The 19,982-nt window shown below is 37.9% G+C and overlaps 2 protein-coding genes across 4 annotated transcripts; both read left to right on the forward strand.

Moving 5' to 3' along the window:
* The first annotated feature begins 28 nt into the window (after nt 1–28).
* LOC137943180 (xanthotoxin 5-hydroxylase CYP82C4-like) lies at nt 29–1,988 on the forward strand. Its single transcript, XM_068788875.1, has 2 exons — nt 29–967; nt 1,362–1,988. Exons 1-2 carry the CDS (start codon nt 29–31, stop codon nt 1,986–1,988), a joined length of 1,566 nt encoding a protein of 521 aa, XP_068644976.1.
* An 8,008-nt stretch (nt 1,989–9,996) lies between these two features.
* LOC137938055 (probable UDP-3-O-acylglucosamine N-acyltransferase 2, mitochondrial) lies at nt 9,997–19,721 on the forward strand. Of its 3 annotated transcripts, none has more exons than XM_068783093.1 (11): nt 9,997–10,160; nt 10,517–10,687; nt 11,480–11,693; nt 12,324–12,400; nt 14,625–14,674; nt 16,540–16,604; nt 17,148–17,199; nt 18,585–18,655; nt 18,741–18,807; nt 19,201–19,272; nt 19,357–19,721. In XM_068783093.1, exons 2-11 carry the CDS (start codon nt 10,519–10,521, stop codon nt 19,420–19,422), a joined length of 903 nt encoding a protein of 300 aa, XP_068639194.1. In that variant the 5' UTR covers nt 9,997–10,160; nt 10,517–10,518; the 3' UTR covers nt 19,423–19,721. The 3 variants fall into 3 exon arrangements, with proteins under 3 accessions (XP_068639194.1, XP_068639197.1, XP_068639198.1); XM_068783096.1 differs by having other exon boundaries at nt 11,504–11,693; XM_068783097.1 differs by lacking the exon at nt 16,540–16,604 and having other exon boundaries at nt 14,625–14,679.
* The last annotated feature ends 261 nt before the right edge of the window (nt 19,722–19,982 follow it).

The raw sequence follows: 19,982 nt of genomic DNA on the forward strand, positions 1-19,982 counted from the left end.
CATTCGTATACAGGCAAGCTCAGGCACAATGAGCCCGTACTACGCCGGCTTCCTTGTCGCACTGACCATCTTCTTCATCCACTATCTATGGAGCAAGAAGAGGCAGCAAGCTCATGGCAAAGAAGCGCCGGAGGTCCCTGGCTCCTGCCCAATTATCGGCCACATTCCTTTGCTGGCCAACTGCCCTAACATCCACAGACAATTCGCCTATTTCGCTGATCACCATGGACCTGCATTCACAATTCATGCGGGGCGGCTGCGGATACTTGTTGTGAATACCTGGGAATTGTCAAAGGACTGCCTCTTTGTCAATGATCGTGCCTTGGCCGACCGGCCGAACTTGTTGTTTTACGAACACTTTCCTCCTATTTTTGCCTTCGCAAAATACGGTTCCTTTTGGCGAGAGAGCCGTAAGATCTTAGTCCAGAATATCTCGTCGGCTGCCAATCTCGACTCTATCCAGCTGTTTTGGATCTCCGAGGTGGATCACCTGGTTCGGCGACTCTACACACGGTGGGTCTGCAATAACCGAGATCAAATTGATATGAAGCACGAACTTTTGGGCACGATGTTGAATATCAGCACGCGCATCGTCGCTCGGAAGAGATACCATGGAAGCAAAGAAGGGGATGCAGAAGCTCGGCTGTTCATCCGATTGTTCGAAGAAACCCTCTATCAGTTATCTATTCAAAATGTGGGAGATGCCTTTCCTTTCCTCAGGAGGTTCGATTTGTTGGGCAACGAGAGAGCCATGAAGAAAACCGGACAGGAGGTTGATGAGTTGATGCAGAAATGGGTGGACGAACATCGTCTTCAAAACAAGGATTCTTCTTCTTCAACTGCCGCCCATGATGGAGGCGCTTGCACTTTGGACACGGATCTGATTGACATGCTGCTACTCAAGGAGAAGGAAGGCACCTTACCGAATACTTACCCGTCCAACTCTTTTATCAAGGGCTTCATCTACGTGAGATAAACCTTTCCTTAGTTTTCCTCTCTTCATCATTTACTGTTTTTCAGCAAAGAAACCCTATCTTCTCTCCTCCCCCTAGATCCGTCTTACTGACAGCCATCACGCCTAGTCTGTGAGGCTGTAGCTAGCAAGCCGCCTTGATTCAGCTAAGGCTGCGACGGACAGAAAGAGGACCATCACCACTCACCAGCCATAGGAGGGGGATGAGAAGGAGGTGGGGAGGGGAAACTGTGGCCTCGTATACGAGAGCTCCTTGGCTCAATGGCGTTGTTGAACTCCGCACAAATTCTAATCTTGTGTTGCTTATAGACAAACTTGAAGGCCACCTCTTGTTCTTCTCAATCGCGAATTCAATTTCAGAAGCCTAAAACGTTGTAATATTTTTCAGGCGATTATAGTGGGAGCAACAGATACATCAGCAATAACTCTAATGTGGGCGTTGTCATTACTGGTCAATAACCCTCACGTTCTGGAAAGAGCATATGCAGAACTAGATCTTCATGTTGGCCACGAGAGGGTGGTAGAGACATCAGATCTCGGCAAACTGGTATACCTCCAATCGATCATCAAAGAGGCGCTCCGACTATACCCGCCGTCTCCGCTCCTGGGACCTCATCGGGCTTCCGAAGACTGCAAAGTAGGAGACTTCCATGTCTTTGCAGGCACTACTGTCATGATTAATGCTTGGAAGATACAGAGAGACCCCCGCGTCTTCACGAATCCTCTCGAATTCCGTCCCGAGAGATTCCTTGAAGAAAACAGAGACATGGACGTAATGGGGCAACAGTTCATCCTGATTCCGTTTGGCTTTGGAAGGCGGGGTTGCCCTGGGGCTAACATGGCGTTGCGAATCGTGCACTTGGCTCTAGCTCGCTTGTTGCAAGCCTTTGATTGGACTCTACTTTCTGGCTGTGCCGAAGTGGATATGAGCGAAGACACCACCACAACTTTGGGCCGGAAACACCCTCTTGAACTAATCGTCGTACCTCGGCTCTCTCCTGAGTTATATAAGTAACAAATATCAGATATGGTTTCTTGTGCTTCAATGGATCAGCACCACCGGCCGATCACTTGAGATTCTTGACTGGAATTCATCTCCTTCAATGGAATAAATGCCATTCAAGGCTGGCTTATGAATTACGTTCAGAAGGACGCCGCCCTCTGCCGCTGTATGTTTGTTGAATGTTGAGTGAAATGATCATCATATAGTCTCTCTGAATGTCTCAAATGGTTTGATTGCTGTGTCAGAAAGGGGTAAAATTTGAATAAGATTCTTTAAGGTTTACTCCCACTTAACTTATTCATGAAAAAAAACAAGAGAGAAGAGGGAGTGAGGAGATTTGTGAAACTAGAAGAAAGAATGAAGAAATGAGTTAAACTCTCTAACTTTAAAATAACAAAATCTCATTCAAACTGTGAGAAGAAAAGAAAATGAAACCCAATAAAAGATGATGCATAGGAGAGATAAAGTCACCTCAAATTAAGAAAGTTGAACAGGTGAACAAGAGAGTCGAATGGCATAGAGGGTGATAGAGAAAACTGAAAAGGAGATAGAAGAGACAGTAGGAAGAACGAGAAAACATTGCCAAATACGAGGCTATGCACCCTAGACAAAAGATGAGTACATGAACCTAGATACTGATTCTTCCGGGCTCCTCTCCAACCAATGTCTACCCTTATCGGTACCCCTATGTCCAAAAGGCTGAGATCGAGAGGTTGGTGAAAGAAATGCTCACTGACGCGTTAATCCGACCTAGCACCACCTCCTACCCTTCCCTGTTTTTGTTGGCAAGAAAAAGGATGATAGCTGGTGATTCTGTGTGGACTATCGGTGCCATCAGTATGAACGATTACCCAATTTCATCATTGATGAACACTTGGATGAATTACATGGAGCACACTCTATGTCTTCTAGTCCATTAATGTCTTCTTCATTGCATTGTTAGAAGGCCTGAAGACTTACCGCCATTTCTCTCTGTTGTAGTTAGCTGCTTTGGTTGATTATCTCACCATTGTATCTATGTCAGAATCGTGATGGAACAATCTAAATCGATTTTTGGTTGAAGCTGCTCCTGTTCAAGTGACAAAGTTGCTAACCATTGAACTCCATAAGGTTATAGCAGATCTTAAGAGAAATATTAGAAATCTTTAAGAATTATACTGAATAAAAATGGAGAAAGTTCATGGAAACTTCGTCGTGAGTTAAAATTGTCTATGTTAACAGGTTGGGAAGCGAGGGGACGAGTATTATATGTATAATAGACTCGCATTGTCTTCTTAGTTCACTTGGTGACAGACAATTGAACAAGTATTTGTTTTGGTAGATTCCAACCAATTTGACGTTCTTTTAAGGCATGATTCCTGCATTTTCATCCTGGGCTTCAAAAGTCATTAAAAACATATACTAGAGAGAGATTCGGGAGGAAGCCCTATGACCATTCTAATTTTAAAACCTTTGAGAGCATTATTGAACGTTTTGCAGGTTCTCGGATAAGACGCCGCTTAATAGAGAGTAGCCCAGAACAAGTAATTTTTACCAGCATGTCGTATGAGGAAGAAACAAGTGAAAATGCTAAATTTGAGGTCTCCTTTATCCATTATGTTCTGGGCAACTCACTCGCAATCCATCCTTTGGACCCATGAGTCCAACATGATTCCTCTGATTCAACTCAGATTTTCAGAAGCTTGTGTCAATTTTTTAATCGAAGTCGAAAACTCATGATTAGGCAGGCTATCGTGGAGGGAACACCGGACCCAGATTGAAGTAGATCTATTTATCTCTTCAACAATTTTCTTCTGCTTGAGCAGATCAGTCTCTCCTGAGTCCTAACACAGGGTAAGGAATTTAATTTGCCGCCCAGCACAGGTAAAAATGGAGAACAGCAGGTCAATGTTTTGCAGGCTACGACACTTCTTCTCATCTTTCGAAGCTACAATAAGATATTAGGCAAGTTTATCCATTATTGGAGCAATTGAAACATAAAAAAAACTAAGCCTATTCAAGCACTTCCGAGAAACTTCATCACGTGGTTGAGGTAGACGGACATTTGAGAAATACTTCAGATGACGCGAAGTGGTTGCCATTGTCAAAAAAATCCACACAAAGCTTGCACCCACTACAGGCAGTTTTATCGCAAATATAGGCAACCTGTGAAAAAGGCCACCGTCGAGTTCATAAACAAATGCGCACTATTTGTCGGTCAGTAGGTAGCTTAATTTGCTCTGATTAAAAAAAAAAAAAGCCGAGCTCTTGGTAAACAGCTGCACCTTAGAATCCGGGATTATTTGCAGAAGAACCAATAAGAAGGCTCAATTATTTGTAAACACAAGGGAAGCAGGGTATATAAAATTGTCGAGAGGATTCCTTCTGAAAACCATAAATAAGCAACCACGTATCTGTTCCCATCCATAGTAGAGTTCGCAGTGAACTTCATGAACGGCTCTTGTGACTCTCTCCCCTCTTTTCTTCAACTTCCGGTTGCCCCAGAAATGAAAATCAAGAGGGCGGCCGCCGATCGGCAGGAAATGGTCTTGGCCTTTCTGGGTTAATCACTTCTTCGCGTACTGGGCTCCTGGAATTCCACGGGGAGCTGCAGAGGAAAAGGGGAAGTGATTGACCCGTGTTTGCATTGGGCGAACAGTCTTAAGGTTTCCATTCTTACGCCAATCGGTGGGGGAGTAAAGAGGGGAGAGAGCAACCAGAACCGTATTGGTGGAAAAAGGAGTAGCTTAATTATCTCGTACTTGCTCATGTGATGCTCGATTCCTTCGTCGCATTGATCACAGAACAGGTAGTTATAAAAGAGGCTTAACTAATCACAAAAGCAATATTTCATGTCCATTCTCTTAACCTTTGATGTTGATTCTTTTACTCTAATACAATTGAGTTCTCCCGCAGGAGGAAGGAGTTTTGAATGGAGTCCAATATATATGTTTCACCTAAGTGCTGGTATGAATGAGGTGCAACTGAGTAGTGCAATCTCGTCGAGGATCGGCTCCAGCCAGCTTCGCCTTTCGTCAGGTTTAAAGTCTCAGCTCTCCATGTAGCCGGAAAGGAGAGGGAAAGGGGAATGTCATGAATAAACTACGCCTGCTGCTCTACATGGACTGGCAGATTGCTAGTCCCCAATTAGATAGGGGTGAGTGTATCTCGCTTACTCCTTATGTGACAGACAGATGGGTTTCCACCTGTCCCATTCTACTTCTTCAGTCCAGTGCGAGCTCCAACTGGGTAGCTGCAGCTCTAATCATGGACAGAAAAGGGGAAAGGGCCTGCTCCCTTTACTTTTCTCATCCCGATAAGAGTTCCTATCGGAGTAAAGAATGGGGACCGAGACCCGGTCTAATTGGCCTTCCCTCTTCATCGTCCGTTACACGAGCTCCCTTCAGTCGGTGCCCAGGACTCCAGCTGAGGGCCAACAAGGGAGAGAAGGCCATGCAAGCAATCCTTCCTTCCTCCTATTCTGTTCATGGCGGGTGCTCTCCACTCTAGAGAGCTCCGGTCGGAGCAAAATGGGGAAGGGGAGAGTGCATCCTCTTTCCTCTTTCATTATATTTACGGCTGTGTTTGGATGCCCATAAAAAATGAGAAAGAAAATGAGAGAGAAAATGGAAGAGAAATGTAGTTTCTGTTGTTAGGATAAATGTGAAAAAAAAAATATTAGTAATATTTTAAAATTTTAATGATTAGAATTTTCTCTCAAGTTTCTCTGTCTTTTCTTTTTTTCCTAAATTCTATCATTTTGTGAGAGAAATTATTAACTAAGAGATAAAGTAACTCATTTTGTGATTTTTTTTTTCTCTCAATGATTCTCTGCTGTCAAACAATAGAAAATAATTTTCTCTCCTATTTTTTTCTTTTTTTTTTCCATAAGTTTCAAGCAGGCCCTAAATGATTAGTTATATGTGCCCTCGGTCACTTAGATGTCTAGTAATCTGCTAATCCATGTGAACTAAGCAGATTTGCACCCAAACAGAGAGGCCCCCTCACTACCCCCTCTTTCTTTGGTGAGAGCTCTTTCTATTGACTTTGGAAGGGAGAGGAATGCCTTCCCTTCCTTTCCCCATGGTGAAACAAGGAAAGAATTTGAGTCCAGCATGTCTAAGGTAACACATGTCTAGTGTCAAGGAAACTCTTCCTAAAATGGTGTCTTTGCAATTGGCTTGAGATAATATTGCTCATATCTCAGAGAAACCTAAATTCTTTAAATTTGAGAAAAACACCAAAAAATCATAGCAAAACATATAATATAATAATTATAAATTTATTAAATAACATTAATAATAGCTAATTATTATTTTTTTATTTTTTTATTTAACCAATAGAAAAAATTTATAATAATAAATATGTTGATGATGAGGATATGACACAACATGATTATCGTAATAATATATAATATAACAATTGTACTTTGAATGATTCAACATGACATATTATGCTATGTCATGAATGATTCGACTTAACATCTCTATCTTATGAAAATGATTCTAACCATACTAGGCTCTTCATACACAATAATACCAAGTTGAGCCTATTAGAAGTTAACAATCTGATTGATTTTTTCTTCTGGAGAATGCCTCAAAATATATTGCCTCTTTATAGGAGAGCATTGGCTATCAGAAACCTATTATAATTCTAAGAAGGTTCTCATTAACTATCTAATTAGTCTTCTTTCTTAAACGTTTTGTTGTATTTTAGATCCCAAAGTTGGGTTAATTTTGTAATAAATGGTAATTAGATGTTGACAGTAACTATTTTCCTTGGTTATTATTGTTGCCTTAATTTTCACCAAGCTTATCCCTTAGGTTGTTTCTCACCTTGAGGTTGAGTAATCTCCCACTAATCAAACAGTATTTTCTAAAATCTAATAATGTTATTATTTATACACCAAATTTAACATAGTTTACCAATTACAACAAATTTTCTAGTGTCAAAGCAAGTGGGTTCTTAAATAAATAAATGGAGAATGTTTTACTAAGAGGGAAGGCAAGGTTGATACTCAACAAGGCTAACCCTAATCAAAATTGAGAAGAATGAATCAATCATCTAGGAACAGAGAAACTAAGAAAATAGATACAACCAAAGGGTAAATATAATTTTTTTTATGGGAAGGTGAGAAGGCAATAAATAAGGTGAAATCAATCTTAATGAAAGGACCCTAAAAACAAAATAAGGAATTGGAGCAAAAAAAGGGTGTTTTTCACAAATAAGGGGTTTTGGTACTCATTTTAGAAATCACATCCTTTTGCAAGTATCCAGTCTTTTCAATACGAGTTTAGAATAGTTTTATCTAGAGTATTAGCCTCTTGGATCTATTATTATGTCATTCAAAGATTTTTTCTATTCTGTATCAACCAAAGCACTATTTTTTTATAAAATTAGTGTCTTTATCCTAGTTTGCAGTGGGGAGAAAAAGACGATCGATTGTTTTTTGTAAGGGTTCCTCTACCATAAGAACAATAATGTTGTCAAAAAGTTTTACCTTATGAAAGTTTATAAAAGTTTACTTGTCAACTTAGTCTCAAGTACCGATGAACTAGTTTACACAATGTAGTCAAAATTGGACTAAAGTTGTTGTTTCAACCGAGTTAAATCGAAACTAGATTTTTTTTAATTTTTATTTAGATATTACTTTAAAATTGGAAAACTTGGTCTGTTGGTCCGATCTGATCATACATCAGACAAGTTGAATCAGGTCTTGTTAGATAATCAGTGTAAGAGACTTGAGTTTTTTTTTTCTAGAGGGAGGATTGAAGTGTAGATAAAACACTTGCATGAAAAACATCATACTAGATTACCAAACTAGTGATTTTGTTGTTTTAATGGAAAAAAAATATATATAAATCTAACGGTAGAATCCCATATTGGTCCAACCTACAGTTGAACTTGGTCTAACCCAGTTAGATAAAAACTAATCATCCTACTGTTTTGATGTCGATTTGGTTTTAAAAACATGGTGGGGTATTTACGTTAACATTCAACTCCAATGTAAAAATAGAAATTTTTTGGCCACATATTCGATTTGAAGTTGTGTGTTTCCACTTTTGATGAAGCAATGCATTAGCCTTACCTGGCTAGAGGCAATGAAGGCTGCACCATGAATCGCCTAGGAGTAATATTGAGTTATTTTCCATACCCTTTTGACATATTTCAAATAATAAAAAACGATGCATATGCAGCTAGATTTCTATGTTACCTTAATTATTTAACTCTAGTAACCCCCTCATGGGTTACGTCTAATTCATCTCATATTTCTTTTTTGTTTTATAAAAGAAAACCCTACTAAAGTCATTGGGTCCTATAGGAAAAGGTTGATGGCTTTGGAGTTGGTTCTAAGTTGCTCATTATCTTTTTTGTGAGTTCATAAAAAACCTTTAAGATATTTTAACTATCAATCATCTTTTGAGGATCAAATGGTCAATTTTTTTGTGATATGTTGAATGTCTCAATCCATAGATTGAAGGAAAATCTTCATTCTTACCTTTAAATAAGTATAATTTGTTCCATTGAACATTGGTGCAAGATTGGCTGACTAGGAAGGAACATCTTGTCTTGAGAAGTCATAAATCAATTGAATTAAAATATGAAAGATTTTAACTCAAACTCTTTTAAGCATGTTTTAAGACCAATTGTTGGCCCAGGTAGCACCTCAAGGAGGCAATATTTCTTGTTCTCAACCTTCTCCTAGTGGTAATCAAGAACCTTTACTAGGAAAAAATTCATTATTTAACTCTAATAGAAAAATTATAAAGAGATTTTGACTCTCTTAAGCCAAGTGTAATATCCAATTATGTTTATCCTAATTTCTCCTCAAAAAAAATTCTACAACTAGATTTTGGCTTTACTGGGCATTCCCTAGATTCAATGCTCTAAAAAACCTCTTTCAAAAAAAGTGAAAATAAAAGAGTGCAAAAGTGAAACTTATACCTTTCTTTAGAGAGATAAGTAACTCCTAATGAGAACCAAATTTCCAAATCATTAAGCATGAGCAATTATGTGAAGCTTGTTGGGGTTTTTTTTCCTCATGAAAGAGTAATATAAGAAACTTTGTCACAGATTTTTTTCTAGAAGGCTTTGGTATTAAAATAAAGGCTCATTTAGTGTTTTGGGATGAGTTTGGATCCATGTTTATAAGTTTTTGTAGTGAAACTGACCATTCTACTGTTGTACAAAAAATTAGTATTGTGGGGATGATCAATTATAACTTTTCATTAATTGATCATTAAGCTCCAATAGCTATAATGTTTTATTCCCATAGGCTTAATAATTGATCAACCATATTTTGCAAAGTTAGATAATTTTTTTAATCAGTCATGCTTTTATACACCTGCCTCACAGTATTTGGGATGGTTGATCATGTTTTATAATTCTTGCTTTGTAACATTCTAGATGATCAATCATGCATCGTCAAAGATGATCGATCGTGCATTATGTCAGAAGGTTTGCTACATTCTAAATGATTGATCATACTTTTTTGGCATTTGTATGCATTTAAGCTCTAAGTTACCTAAGAATTGAAATTTAGCTAACTATTTTCTTACAAACATAGAGTTCTTGAGATTTTCTACAAAACTTAAACTCTAAATCTTCAAGTCTTAAGGCAACCTAAGTCTAAGATTTGATTCCTAAACTATGTCGAAACAAAGCAAAGGCCTTTTACATGTCTTCCAAGGCTAAACCTCTTTTCAAGCAAAAACGTTCAATTTGTTAATTTTTAGTTCTAATTCCATTGCTTAATTATCCAACACGGCCGCATCAATTAAAAAACAAAAGGTTAAACTTTAGAGGAAGAGGGAGGGAGAGAGATTTCAGGAATCATGTCCACCTTAACCCTTTATTTTCCTGATCTATTTTTATTTATTATTTATCAAATTTATAAATTTTAAAGGTTCATCGATATTGATATATGTGCCCAATTCAGTGAAGTGGGATCTCTATAAACAAGGATGCCAAGTTCATTGAGGATTCTGTTTTTAGGATTGGTTTCTAAAATCTGCTCACAGTTGCTTAGTTTGTCATTCTGCATTTTCTTTGAAAGGAGACTTCAAGTCAGATAACACATGAAGAAAAATTTTATATACTTGAGAGGATTGAGACTTTGAAGCAAGAGAAGCAAAGCGACCTGGGATTCAAGAGAGCCTTGTTGTCTTATTTGAGAGTGAATCCATTGTGGAATTTACTCGACTGGTGAGTCTCCTTCTCTTAATAGCTTAAACCCTTCTTTTACCTAAACCAGTTGCTCGTTTACCTGTTCTCTTGAGCTACTTGTCGATCATTTCTTCAAATAGTTCAGGCTTTCCGCCTCTATTGAGATTCAGACTAGCTGCTAACTTATGTCAGATTTTAGAAAGAATGACCGTGTCTTTGCGAAAAAGGTCGTGTCAAATATCCTCTGTTCGTCTCCAACATTCCTGACTGCGAATATTAACTGCTCAAAGCTTTTATTAGTGAAAGCCCATGGAGATGCTTAACTAGTTGTATGTTTACTCTAACAATAATAATAATAAAACACGACTTATTTTCCCACCATTTGATCTTTGCAGTAATGGCGGTTGTTCTGAGAAAATTTGCAGCAGCTGGTCAGTCGACTAAGGCGTTTGGTTTTCTTCTATTCAAGTTGGGATCGGATGATGGGTATGCTTCTTGGAGGTCTCAACGACTGATGTCGGAGTCCCCCAAAGTGCTTGGCTCAAGAGCTGAGGCCGCCCATGCTGGTAAATCTTTGTTACATATTTTAGCGCATTTTTATTACTTAGCCAGCAGTCAATTGGTCTACGAAGAAAGTGGTGCATGCATGTTAGCATAATCATATGGTTGTGATTTTTTATATAATGTTTGGTTGAGAGCATAATTATATCTTAGTTAGTGCCCTGCACTAAAACCTATGTCACTTAGCTTCGTTAATGTATAAACAGATTTGGAGAGTCACTGTTGGGCAAGCATCTCTGGCTACCGCGGTAGAATTATCTTGCAGGGTAGAGGCATCTACTTCAGCCAACTAATTGCTTTGAGTCTCTATCTCTCTTTTCTTCTCATTTAATAACTAGATAAGTTTACGAGATTGCCAGCGTAGGTTAAAAAAGGATTATCTTGTCTTATATTAGTGAACTGTTCTTGAACAGAAAAACCAGTTCAGATTGTCGTAAGCACGTTTTCCATAAGAGTTCTTTTAAAATATCAAATACTTTTGCTATACATTTCCATTCAAAAAAATGTTATTTCTCATGTAGATAAATAAGTAATCAAGGGCCAGGACACATATGGCATTACTAGGTGCAGAAGAACCGTCCTTGCTAGTATATACATGTTTTCCTCTATTAATCCTTTCTTAGGCCTCTGCAGTTATCATTAAGTATAATTTTGGTTGAGTTGATTAATGATTATACATTGTGCCATGGTATCTATCCTCTACACTTCTATTGCTGATTACAAATTGTTTGGAATTTACATTAGCATGGTCTTTCTGGTGTGGCTGTTTGTCTTATGCACTCTCTTTTTAACTCCAGAATCACTGGATGACAATGTTATAGATTCTTCACGGTTTGCGAGGTGGCATAATGGTGGTGGCATATACCATAAATCAGCAAATGTGGATCCTACTGCAATCATAGACATTGGAGCAGTTGTTAATGAAAAAGCTGTGCTTGGTGCAAATGTTCATCTTCTGTCTGGAGCTATCATTGGACCTTCTTGTTTCATTGGGCAATCAACTAACATCGGGTATGGCATTTGATTTTTTTTGCCCTTTCTATGAATAAGTGACTTAAATTTGATGTTTGGGACTTATTTTGTCATTTACCTGGGTGAGAGTTAGTTCAGACTCATATAACCTATCCAAATTGTTCATTAAAGAGCTTAGATGGAGTGCATCTGAGGTCTAACTTCCTCGTAAAAATTATTGATAAATTAAAGTCTTATAAAGTTGTTAGGATGTTCTAGAGAGTCCATGGGAAAATGGCGCTTCTTTTGTTCTTTTGCTTTTTGAAAATTAGTTCTATATTTCCATCTTCCTATTGCAGTACGGATGATTTATGGTAAACTTTGGATTTTACAGACATTTGCTTTGCCCAAATTTTAGTTGTATCCCTAAGGTACTGACTGACTTGAACTTCCTAAACTTTTGGGGTTTATTAAATTGCTTTATAATTAGGAGAAAACCATTGACACACTTGTCCGGTTCAATTTATCTGATTCTATCTTCAATTATTACTATTGTATATTGTTTTGGTCCTTGTAAGTTGGGATTCAACCTATAATTTCAAGTTTCTTTGACATTTCACCTTCCTTCTGATTAGAGAATTAACTCCAATATGAATTAATTTGCTGATTATGCTTCCAAATTTTCTTCAGATATAATGCTGTGCTAAATAACTGCTCAATAGGCGATTCAAGTATCATCCACAGTGGAGTGTGCATTGGTCAAGATGGTAATATAGAATCTTATGAAGCATATTTCTTGAAGTTTTTCCCTCAGTCATGTTATACTTATAATAGAAAATTTTCCTTGTTAGAGACAACTTACAGAGATTACTACTATCAGATGTTGGATACTTAATCATTTAGAAAATCATAAAACTACAAACTGGGAGTTTATTCCTTGATTGTATGCACTGCTAAAGGTGTCCCTTTGTCTGTTGATTTTGTATGTAATTATTAATGAATTGTTGCAAGCAATATATAGCTAAGTTCTCATTTGAGCCTAAGGTAGAGAGAAGTCTGAAATAATCCAAAAGTGTAATTGGTATCAATTGTACATAGATGCTTATCAACACTCTTGACTCAGATTTGAATTCCAATAACTCTACAAGCCCTCCTTTACCCTTTTCCATTGGTGTTTAGATGCCTCTCAGGCTAGGATAGCAGCAGTCTGGAAGCCTCTTTCGCAGAAGAAGAAATTGAATCTATTATCACTTCTCTTCCCCCCAGATAGTGTCCCTGGCCCAGAAGGGTTTACAGCTGCATTCTATAAGGCTGGCTGACCATTTTGTGAACCAGACATCCTCAAGTTATTGTTTGACTTCTTCTCAAATGGACTTACAAGCAAAGGTCTCAAAGCAACCTTTGTCGTCCTTGTGCCCAAGAAGGTCCATGCTAATTCCCCCTCAGACTATCAGCCCATCAGTCTCATTTCCAGTGCTTAGAAATTATTGCTAAAAGTGTTGTTCTTCCCTCCATTATCTATGCTAATCAATGTGCCCTCGTCCAAGGTAGAAATATTCTCGACGTGGATCTAATTGCTCATGAGTTGATTGATTACTTCAAGAAGACAAATCTCCCAAGGGTCATGATTAAACTTGACCTTGAAAAAGCTTTTGACTATATCAATTTGGCCCTCCTTGACTTCATTATGAACAAGATGAATTTTGGGGAACTTTGGAGATGCCGGATAAGGAGTTGTGTCCCATCCGCCTCTTTCTCAGTCCTTGTCAATGGCGATGTCCATGGTTTCTTCAGTAGCTCAAAAGGAATTCGCCAAGGAGACCCCTTGTTCCGCTCTCTCCTCAATCTAATCCTCACTACCCATCAAAACTCCTGGCTTTATCCTATTGCTGATATTGAGGAACTTGACATTCCCATCCTTCAATTCGCTGATGACACTCTTTGCTTCAGTGCGGCAACCATTGACCAAATTCTTAATCTCGAAGCCCTCCTCTCACTCTATGAAATTCTCACTGGCCAAAAAATAAACTGGCAGAAATCCAATAGTGGGTATCGGTGTCCCCATGGTTAATCTTGATAAAAATGAGCTCAATCCTTGGCTGCCAAAAATCTTGATAAAGTCAGGCACCTTACCCTGGTCAAATCAACCTTGCTGACCATAGTGGGTAACGATGTCCCGCCCTCTCACTTAATAGAATCTCACTTTTCAAAAAAATAAAATCATTTGTACATAGAATCTGTTTTGGGACTTTCTGACAGGTGCAGAATAGCATATGCCGAGAGTCGGAGCTTGTGAGTTTTTAAGTAAGGTTTACAGACTTGGGTGTGCCCACAAAGAACTGAGAGTTGCCATAAAACCTTAGAAAATAGTATGTTGCTAAAATATATCTTAGTAAAACTTCATACTAACGCTTAATTTTCATGTTTAAAATGTTAATGTTTTTTTTTCTTTTTTCATTGCATAGTTGCACAAACTCAGATTTGATCAAATAGTATTTAAATTATAAGACCAAGTATTCACGATACTAATTTACGTTGAAGCCAGATAACTTAATTTTTCTTGGATATCTACAAGGCAGTTCTCATGTGATTCTGTTAAAGTCATGAATATATGGAAGAACCACCAATTGTACAGACCAACATGTCCTTTTTCCTGTAGCAGAGGGGAAAAAGGGAAAACATTATAACATTTTGAAAACAAAATAACCATGATGACGATGATGATAGGCGTAATAAAAAAAAACCATATGTTGAAGTTTAACCAGGTCAGATCAGAGAGGACTGAACCAGTCACTCATCTTTTTGAAGACAAGGTGATTTCTTGATATTGGTTTTTTGGCAGGTTAATCAAAGGCCATATATACATGCTGTTCCGCTCTTAAATTAAGCTGACGTTGAATGAAGACTTGTGATATTGATAGTTGTGCTTGAGAGTAGCTTTTTTTTTTTGTTTAACATCTGTGAAATTCAAACTGATGTCTTTCTCAACAGGTTTTGGATTTTTTGTTGATGATGAAGGAAACCTAATAAAGAAGCCTCAAGTTGGGTGATCTTCTTCTTATTGACCTCATGAGAAATTTGTTCCACATTGCTGCGTTACTCTGAAAGATGAACTAAACTTCCATCCTCTAGTTTCTGGAAAAAAATATGAATAGCTGATTGTGATTTCAATATTGATTCTGAAAAAATATTGATTAGAGGTTTTGACTTATTAGTTAATTGCTTAACTGCTCAAACCCTTTGGAACAATGCATTTGATTATTTGATTGGGACTCCTGCATGTCAGCCTCATTCCAAGGTCTTATAACTCATTTTTTTTTAAATGGTGAAAATTTATTGAACAACAGAAAGGAACAAAGGTAAGAGGGAGCAACTGCAGTTACAATGAGATGTTGAGGATCCCTCTTTAGCAAGTTTATTGGCTACAGCATTCCCGATCTTAGCAGATGGAACTAAGAAATCTGAATACATTCACAGAGCTCTAATATTTGATGGATAGAACTGAAGCGCTACAGGATTGACTAGAATTCTTGTACCAGCCAGTAAGTAGAGTCTCTGTTAACAATTAACTGCTGATTAGACAAAATGTTGTCCAAAAATCATAAGGCATATGAGCACTAATCTAATTTTTACTTCATTTGGAATCAATGATGCCCAAAGGAACAGAGTGAGAACAAGAATCTCACCAGTGGAGTCTATAAAATTCCTCCACAACCCATGGATCTGTAACTCCCAACGAACTTAAGTTGTATGATGTCCGACAGTGGGGATAGCAAAGGTATTACAGTGGGATAATTGTGAGGAGTAAGTCCAGCATACAAAGGCCAAACAGCACCTGATATACTTTGGAATCCTTTTGAGTTCCAAGACAAGATATAGAAGCATTCATGAAACTCTCAGTGAGAGTCTGAGATGAAGAAAGAACAGCAGACCTTCCACATTATTCGATCCAGGCTAGGAAACAAGACAACACCTAAACAGTTAACTACTTGGATGATGCAGGCATAAAGAAATCACTTAAGCATCTAATGGCTGCGTTGTTTTGAAACTTTTCTGCTCTATGATCCTGTGGAATGACAGAAACCAGCTAGTGTTTGCTGGTAAATTTTCCTCTGATGGATTGGTGGAGAAGCTTATGCTTGCATCTATCGCATAGATGCTGGTCCTCTTTTGTTGTATTTGCCAACCCCCTGGCTCCTTCACACCCTCCTTGGGCTTCATCAGCCGTTAGCTTGATGTCAACTCCATGGGCAGTTCTGGAACTTCTAGTTGCAGTGGCGTATTCAAGTACCTCAAAAGGCGAGGCACCCCTAGCTATTCTGACCACTTGGGAATTCCAAATTCCAATGAAGCTGAGATCAGATTATATCCTATGGTTTGGAGACATTTCAAGCAATATTTATCATCAGATTATCTTCTCTTGGAGACAAAAAAATTCTCTAGTTAGGTGGCATCACAAGAAAGCCAACATCATACCTTGGAGATTCAGTTCAATTTTAATCGGAGTTATAATCAATTAATAGTAGTTCTGTTGCCTGGTGTCAAGTAAGTAGATCAGCCAACAGTGATGTTGATAAACAGGCCAAAAGTTGGGATTCTCATTAACCTTGTTGTGGAAGTTTCTACCATCTCTTAGCTGTAGTTTTCTCTTTTTCCTTTAATAATTTTTCACTATTTAAAATAAGATTAAAACTAAAAAAAATAATTTTTTTTTTATTGGTAGAGTATAATCTCTCTGTGGCTGTGAAATATTAACTTTATTGAGACCTTTATCAGGATGAAGTGCCCACACCTTTTGTGCACCAAACCTCTGTACTATTAGTCCACTTCCCTCAAACAAATGATCTTGTTGATAAGTTCTCTTTTATTGAATAATAATGACAAGAAAATATGGCTTCTATGGCAGACATTGCTTGCAAGGATAGGAAATTTTGTGGAAATAGGTGCTAATACATGCATTGACAGGGGCAGGTGCGTATGAGTATCCTCATAGTGGTCACTCCGTATTCAGAAGTTTCTTTACCAATTTTGTAATTAACAGATATCCAACCTAGAAATGAGTTTTCCCATCACAGTTAGGACGCCTTGCTGCAAAATAATAAGACAGTTATCCTTTTTTCTAAAGTGAGGAGCCCCTCAAGTATGCACCTCAAGAGACAGCAATTACATTGTCTCAACGGATCTGAAGGCCCACCATGATGAGAAGTTTGCCAAAATATTCACCACAAAGAGGATTCATACATTCTAGTCAATGACATAAAAAGTTGATGGTTTAACCAGAATCTGCTATCTATATACAATTAAGACGGACACATAGGCTAAGTGGACGGGATTGATCAGTTGGTTAGGATGGCCTATTTTTATTCAATATGCTGCCCAGTTAAGTCACAATTGTGTTTCTACTAACTGGAATTGTCCAAGATATTTTAGGCTACTCAAATTAACATAATAGTTCTGACTTGTAACTGAGTGTTCCATCAGGCTTATTTGCTCTATTTTCTTTCTTTTTTGCAGCTGGAGAAATACTGTTATCGGGGACCATTGCAAGATAGATAACTTAGTACAGGTAGGTTCACCATTATTTGCCCTTGTATCATGTATGATATGTCAACGACACCCATGACCATGCCTTTAGTGAATATAACAATGGAGCTGTCATGGACAAAAAACAACCGATTTGCATCACTTATGCCAACTTCTCCTATGCCTGATACAATGTATTGCTTTAAGCTGTTGAACTTCGGTTTGGTTAATAACAGTTAGCAAATGGACAGGAATGATCAAATGGGTGAGATTTTAATATGCTAAGGATATAAGGTTCTTCTACATGTCATTGTTATACCTAAATTCCTTCTTGCTTGAAGCAAATATTGTGCATATCATCTTCACTACTATCATTTACTTGAAGCAAAAGAAAATTTTTGTACTTAGGAAAAAGATCTGAAGTCCCTTGGCTCATTAATCCAAAGTCTCGTTTACTTCAAGTGCAGTTTATTGGCAGCTGAAGCGGCAAAAAGTGAAATTATTCCTTAGTAATTGTTAAATTGGGTCCAAGGCCCTATCCCAAAAAAACTAATCAACTTAGGAAACCTCTTTACCAACTAATAGACTCAAGACCTTTGTACTCACTAATCTATGTGGGACTATTCCTTAATACCCCCTCATGTGTAGACCATCTTTTGTGCCTCTACGAGTGAATAATTTAGTAGGCAATTTAGGTGTAGGCCCTCTTTTGTGGCTCTACAAGTAGATAATTTTTAGGTGTAGGCCCTCTTTTGTGGCTCTATAAGTAGATAGTTTTTAGGTGTAGGCCCACCTATGAGTACCTGTTCTGATACCATGTTAAATTGGGTCCAAGGCCCTATCCCAAAACGACTAGTCAACTTAGGAAACCTCTTTACTAACTAATAAACTCAAGACCTTTGTACTCACTAATCTATGTGGGACTATTCCTTAACGGTAATGATTTCAGTGTACAGAGTGTTCATGCGAGGGATGCTGCTTCCATTGAATGATATGTTTGAAAAAAAAAAAAAGCTTGGGACCCAGTGGTGGAAGAATCTATATTGTTAGCCCATTAAAATTTCACCAATTTGGTCTATCATGTCCATCCACTTACTGTTATTAACCATCTGAAGCTTTAAATCAAAGGACTAGGATATCATAGTGGGTTACTTTTGATGATCCATGGCAGATAAATTGTCATAACACCAAAAAGGTGATAATGGTGGCCATTCTGTAACAGAGAATACTATGATACAAGGGCTTTGATCAGAAGAAAGAAATACAATGAAAGAGGGGAGAGGCGAGTTCTCTGAAGTGCTCTCAAATAACTTGATCAATCCTGTTTATTTGGTTTTTATTTTCAACCATTCAATCTTGAAACTGAAGAGTTGTTCTCTACAAATTCATTATTGGCCTTGTTGGCTGACTACTACTGTCACTATGCAGATTGGTCACAATGTGGTTATTGGAAAAGGGTGCATGCTCTGTGGTCAAGTTGGCATTGCAGGTTCAGCAACGTATGTTGCTAAGAGACGGACTTAACACTCCAGTTTGGTTATAATTATGAAATTAGTTATCAAGTTTTTCCGTTGCTGGTTATAGGTTGGGTGATTATGTTGTTTTGGGAGGAAGAGTAGCTGTTCGCGATCATGTTTCAATTGCATCCAAGGTTTGTGTTTTTCTTGGTGGCCTAATAAGCCTGTGGTTTTGAACCTACAGTGTTTGGACAAGCTTCATTTAGGGATGGAATAGCCACTAGAGGAGTTTATCTATTGTGTAATTGTTGTAAACTTCGATAAAAACCAGGGTTTGGCTAATCAGGTAAATGCAAAAAAACAGTATGTATTGGCCAGTATCATGGACAGAAAGCACTTTATCATCTAAGTGGACCACCCATAGGACCTGATAAGTATTGCCCTAATAGAGATACTTTTCAGCAATACAAAGCCTGGAGCCTACAGCCTCAAATGTTATTTAATCTTCTTTTCTATGTTAATTTTGTAAGCAGCCTGGAATTGTTCTACAAAGCTAGAACCAAATGTCTAACTCACAATCTTTTCAGGTTCGTCTGGCAGGAAATAGCTGTGTGACAAAAGACATAACTGATTCAGGCGACTATGGTGGTTTTCCTGCGGTATGAGTATCTACATAGCTTCTTTTGATGCATAATGGCTAATAGATATGTTGTTAAATGTCAAAATTTTCATATATGTGGTAGGTACCAATCAAACAGTGGCTCAAGCAACTAGCTATTCTCCGAAGAACTTCAAAAGATGTTTCTTAAATTTAGAATAGACGCAACAACTGGTCGGTTAAGTTGATTTGCAAGTATACAACCAATTTATGCAGGCATTCAGCAAGCGATGGTTTTGTCCCCAGCTCTTATGAGCTCACCAAGTGTTTTCAAGTTGTTAAGTTGCTTTTGTTTAAGTATATTAATGTATCCTCTATTTTTCTTTATTGTGCTATTTCTTTTATTTTAGATTTTTTTCTTTCTAATCGCCTCTCAAAGATCTACAAAGCAAAATTATGCACAATGATGTCTGAAGAAAGAGCAAGCTGAATCTGCTTAGTATTTTATGAAACTGGCGTTATAATTTTTGGTTAGTGTTTGAAGCTTACATACTAGGTGACTCCACAGGCAAAATTAGTTCAAATTTGAAGAAAATTGTTCTGTGACTGCGTAAGCTACTCGTACCAATGTTAAGATGAGACTGAGTGGATGGTAGAGGATCATCTGGACCTAGCAGTTTATTTGTAGTTCACAAGGTGAATCATCCTTCTTGACTGCACAAATAACCCTCCCGTGCTAGCAGAATGGGCTGATGTGTCTTTCTTCCCCAA

The sequence above is a fragment of the Aristolochia californica genome, unplaced genomic scaffold (assembly GCF_029961685.1).
Source record: "Aristolochia californica isolate CCGP_79_NKW_82.1479 unplaced genomic scaffold, dmAriCali1.0.hap1 SCAF_10, whole genome shotgun sequence".
Lineage (NCBI taxonomy): Eukaryota > Viridiplantae > Streptophyta > Magnoliopsida > Piperales > Aristolochiaceae > Aristolochia > Aristolochia californica.

Bases quoted from the DNA above. Each gene is read 5' to 3' on its own strand.
- LOC137938055 (XM_068783093.1), top strand. From the start codon at position 10,519: ATGGCGGTTGTTCTGAGAAAATTTGCAGCAGCTGGTCAGTCGACTAAG. The intron at 10,688-11,479 runs GTAAATCTTTGT...TTTTAACTCCAG, and splicing joins AGCTGAGGCCGCCCATGCTG to AATCACTGGATGACAATGTT. The intron at 14,675-16,539 runs GTTGGGTGATCT...CTTCTATGGCAG, and splicing joins ACCTAATAAAGAAGCCTCAA to ACATTGCTTGCAAGGATAGG.
- LOC137943180 (XM_068788875.1), top strand. From the start codon at position 29: ATGAGCCCGTACTACGCCGGCTTCCTTGTCGCACTGACCATCTTCTTC. The intron at 968-1,361 runs GTGAGATAAACC...AATATTTTTCAG, and splicing joins TTATCAAGGGCTTCATCTAC to GCGATTATAGTGGGAGCAAC.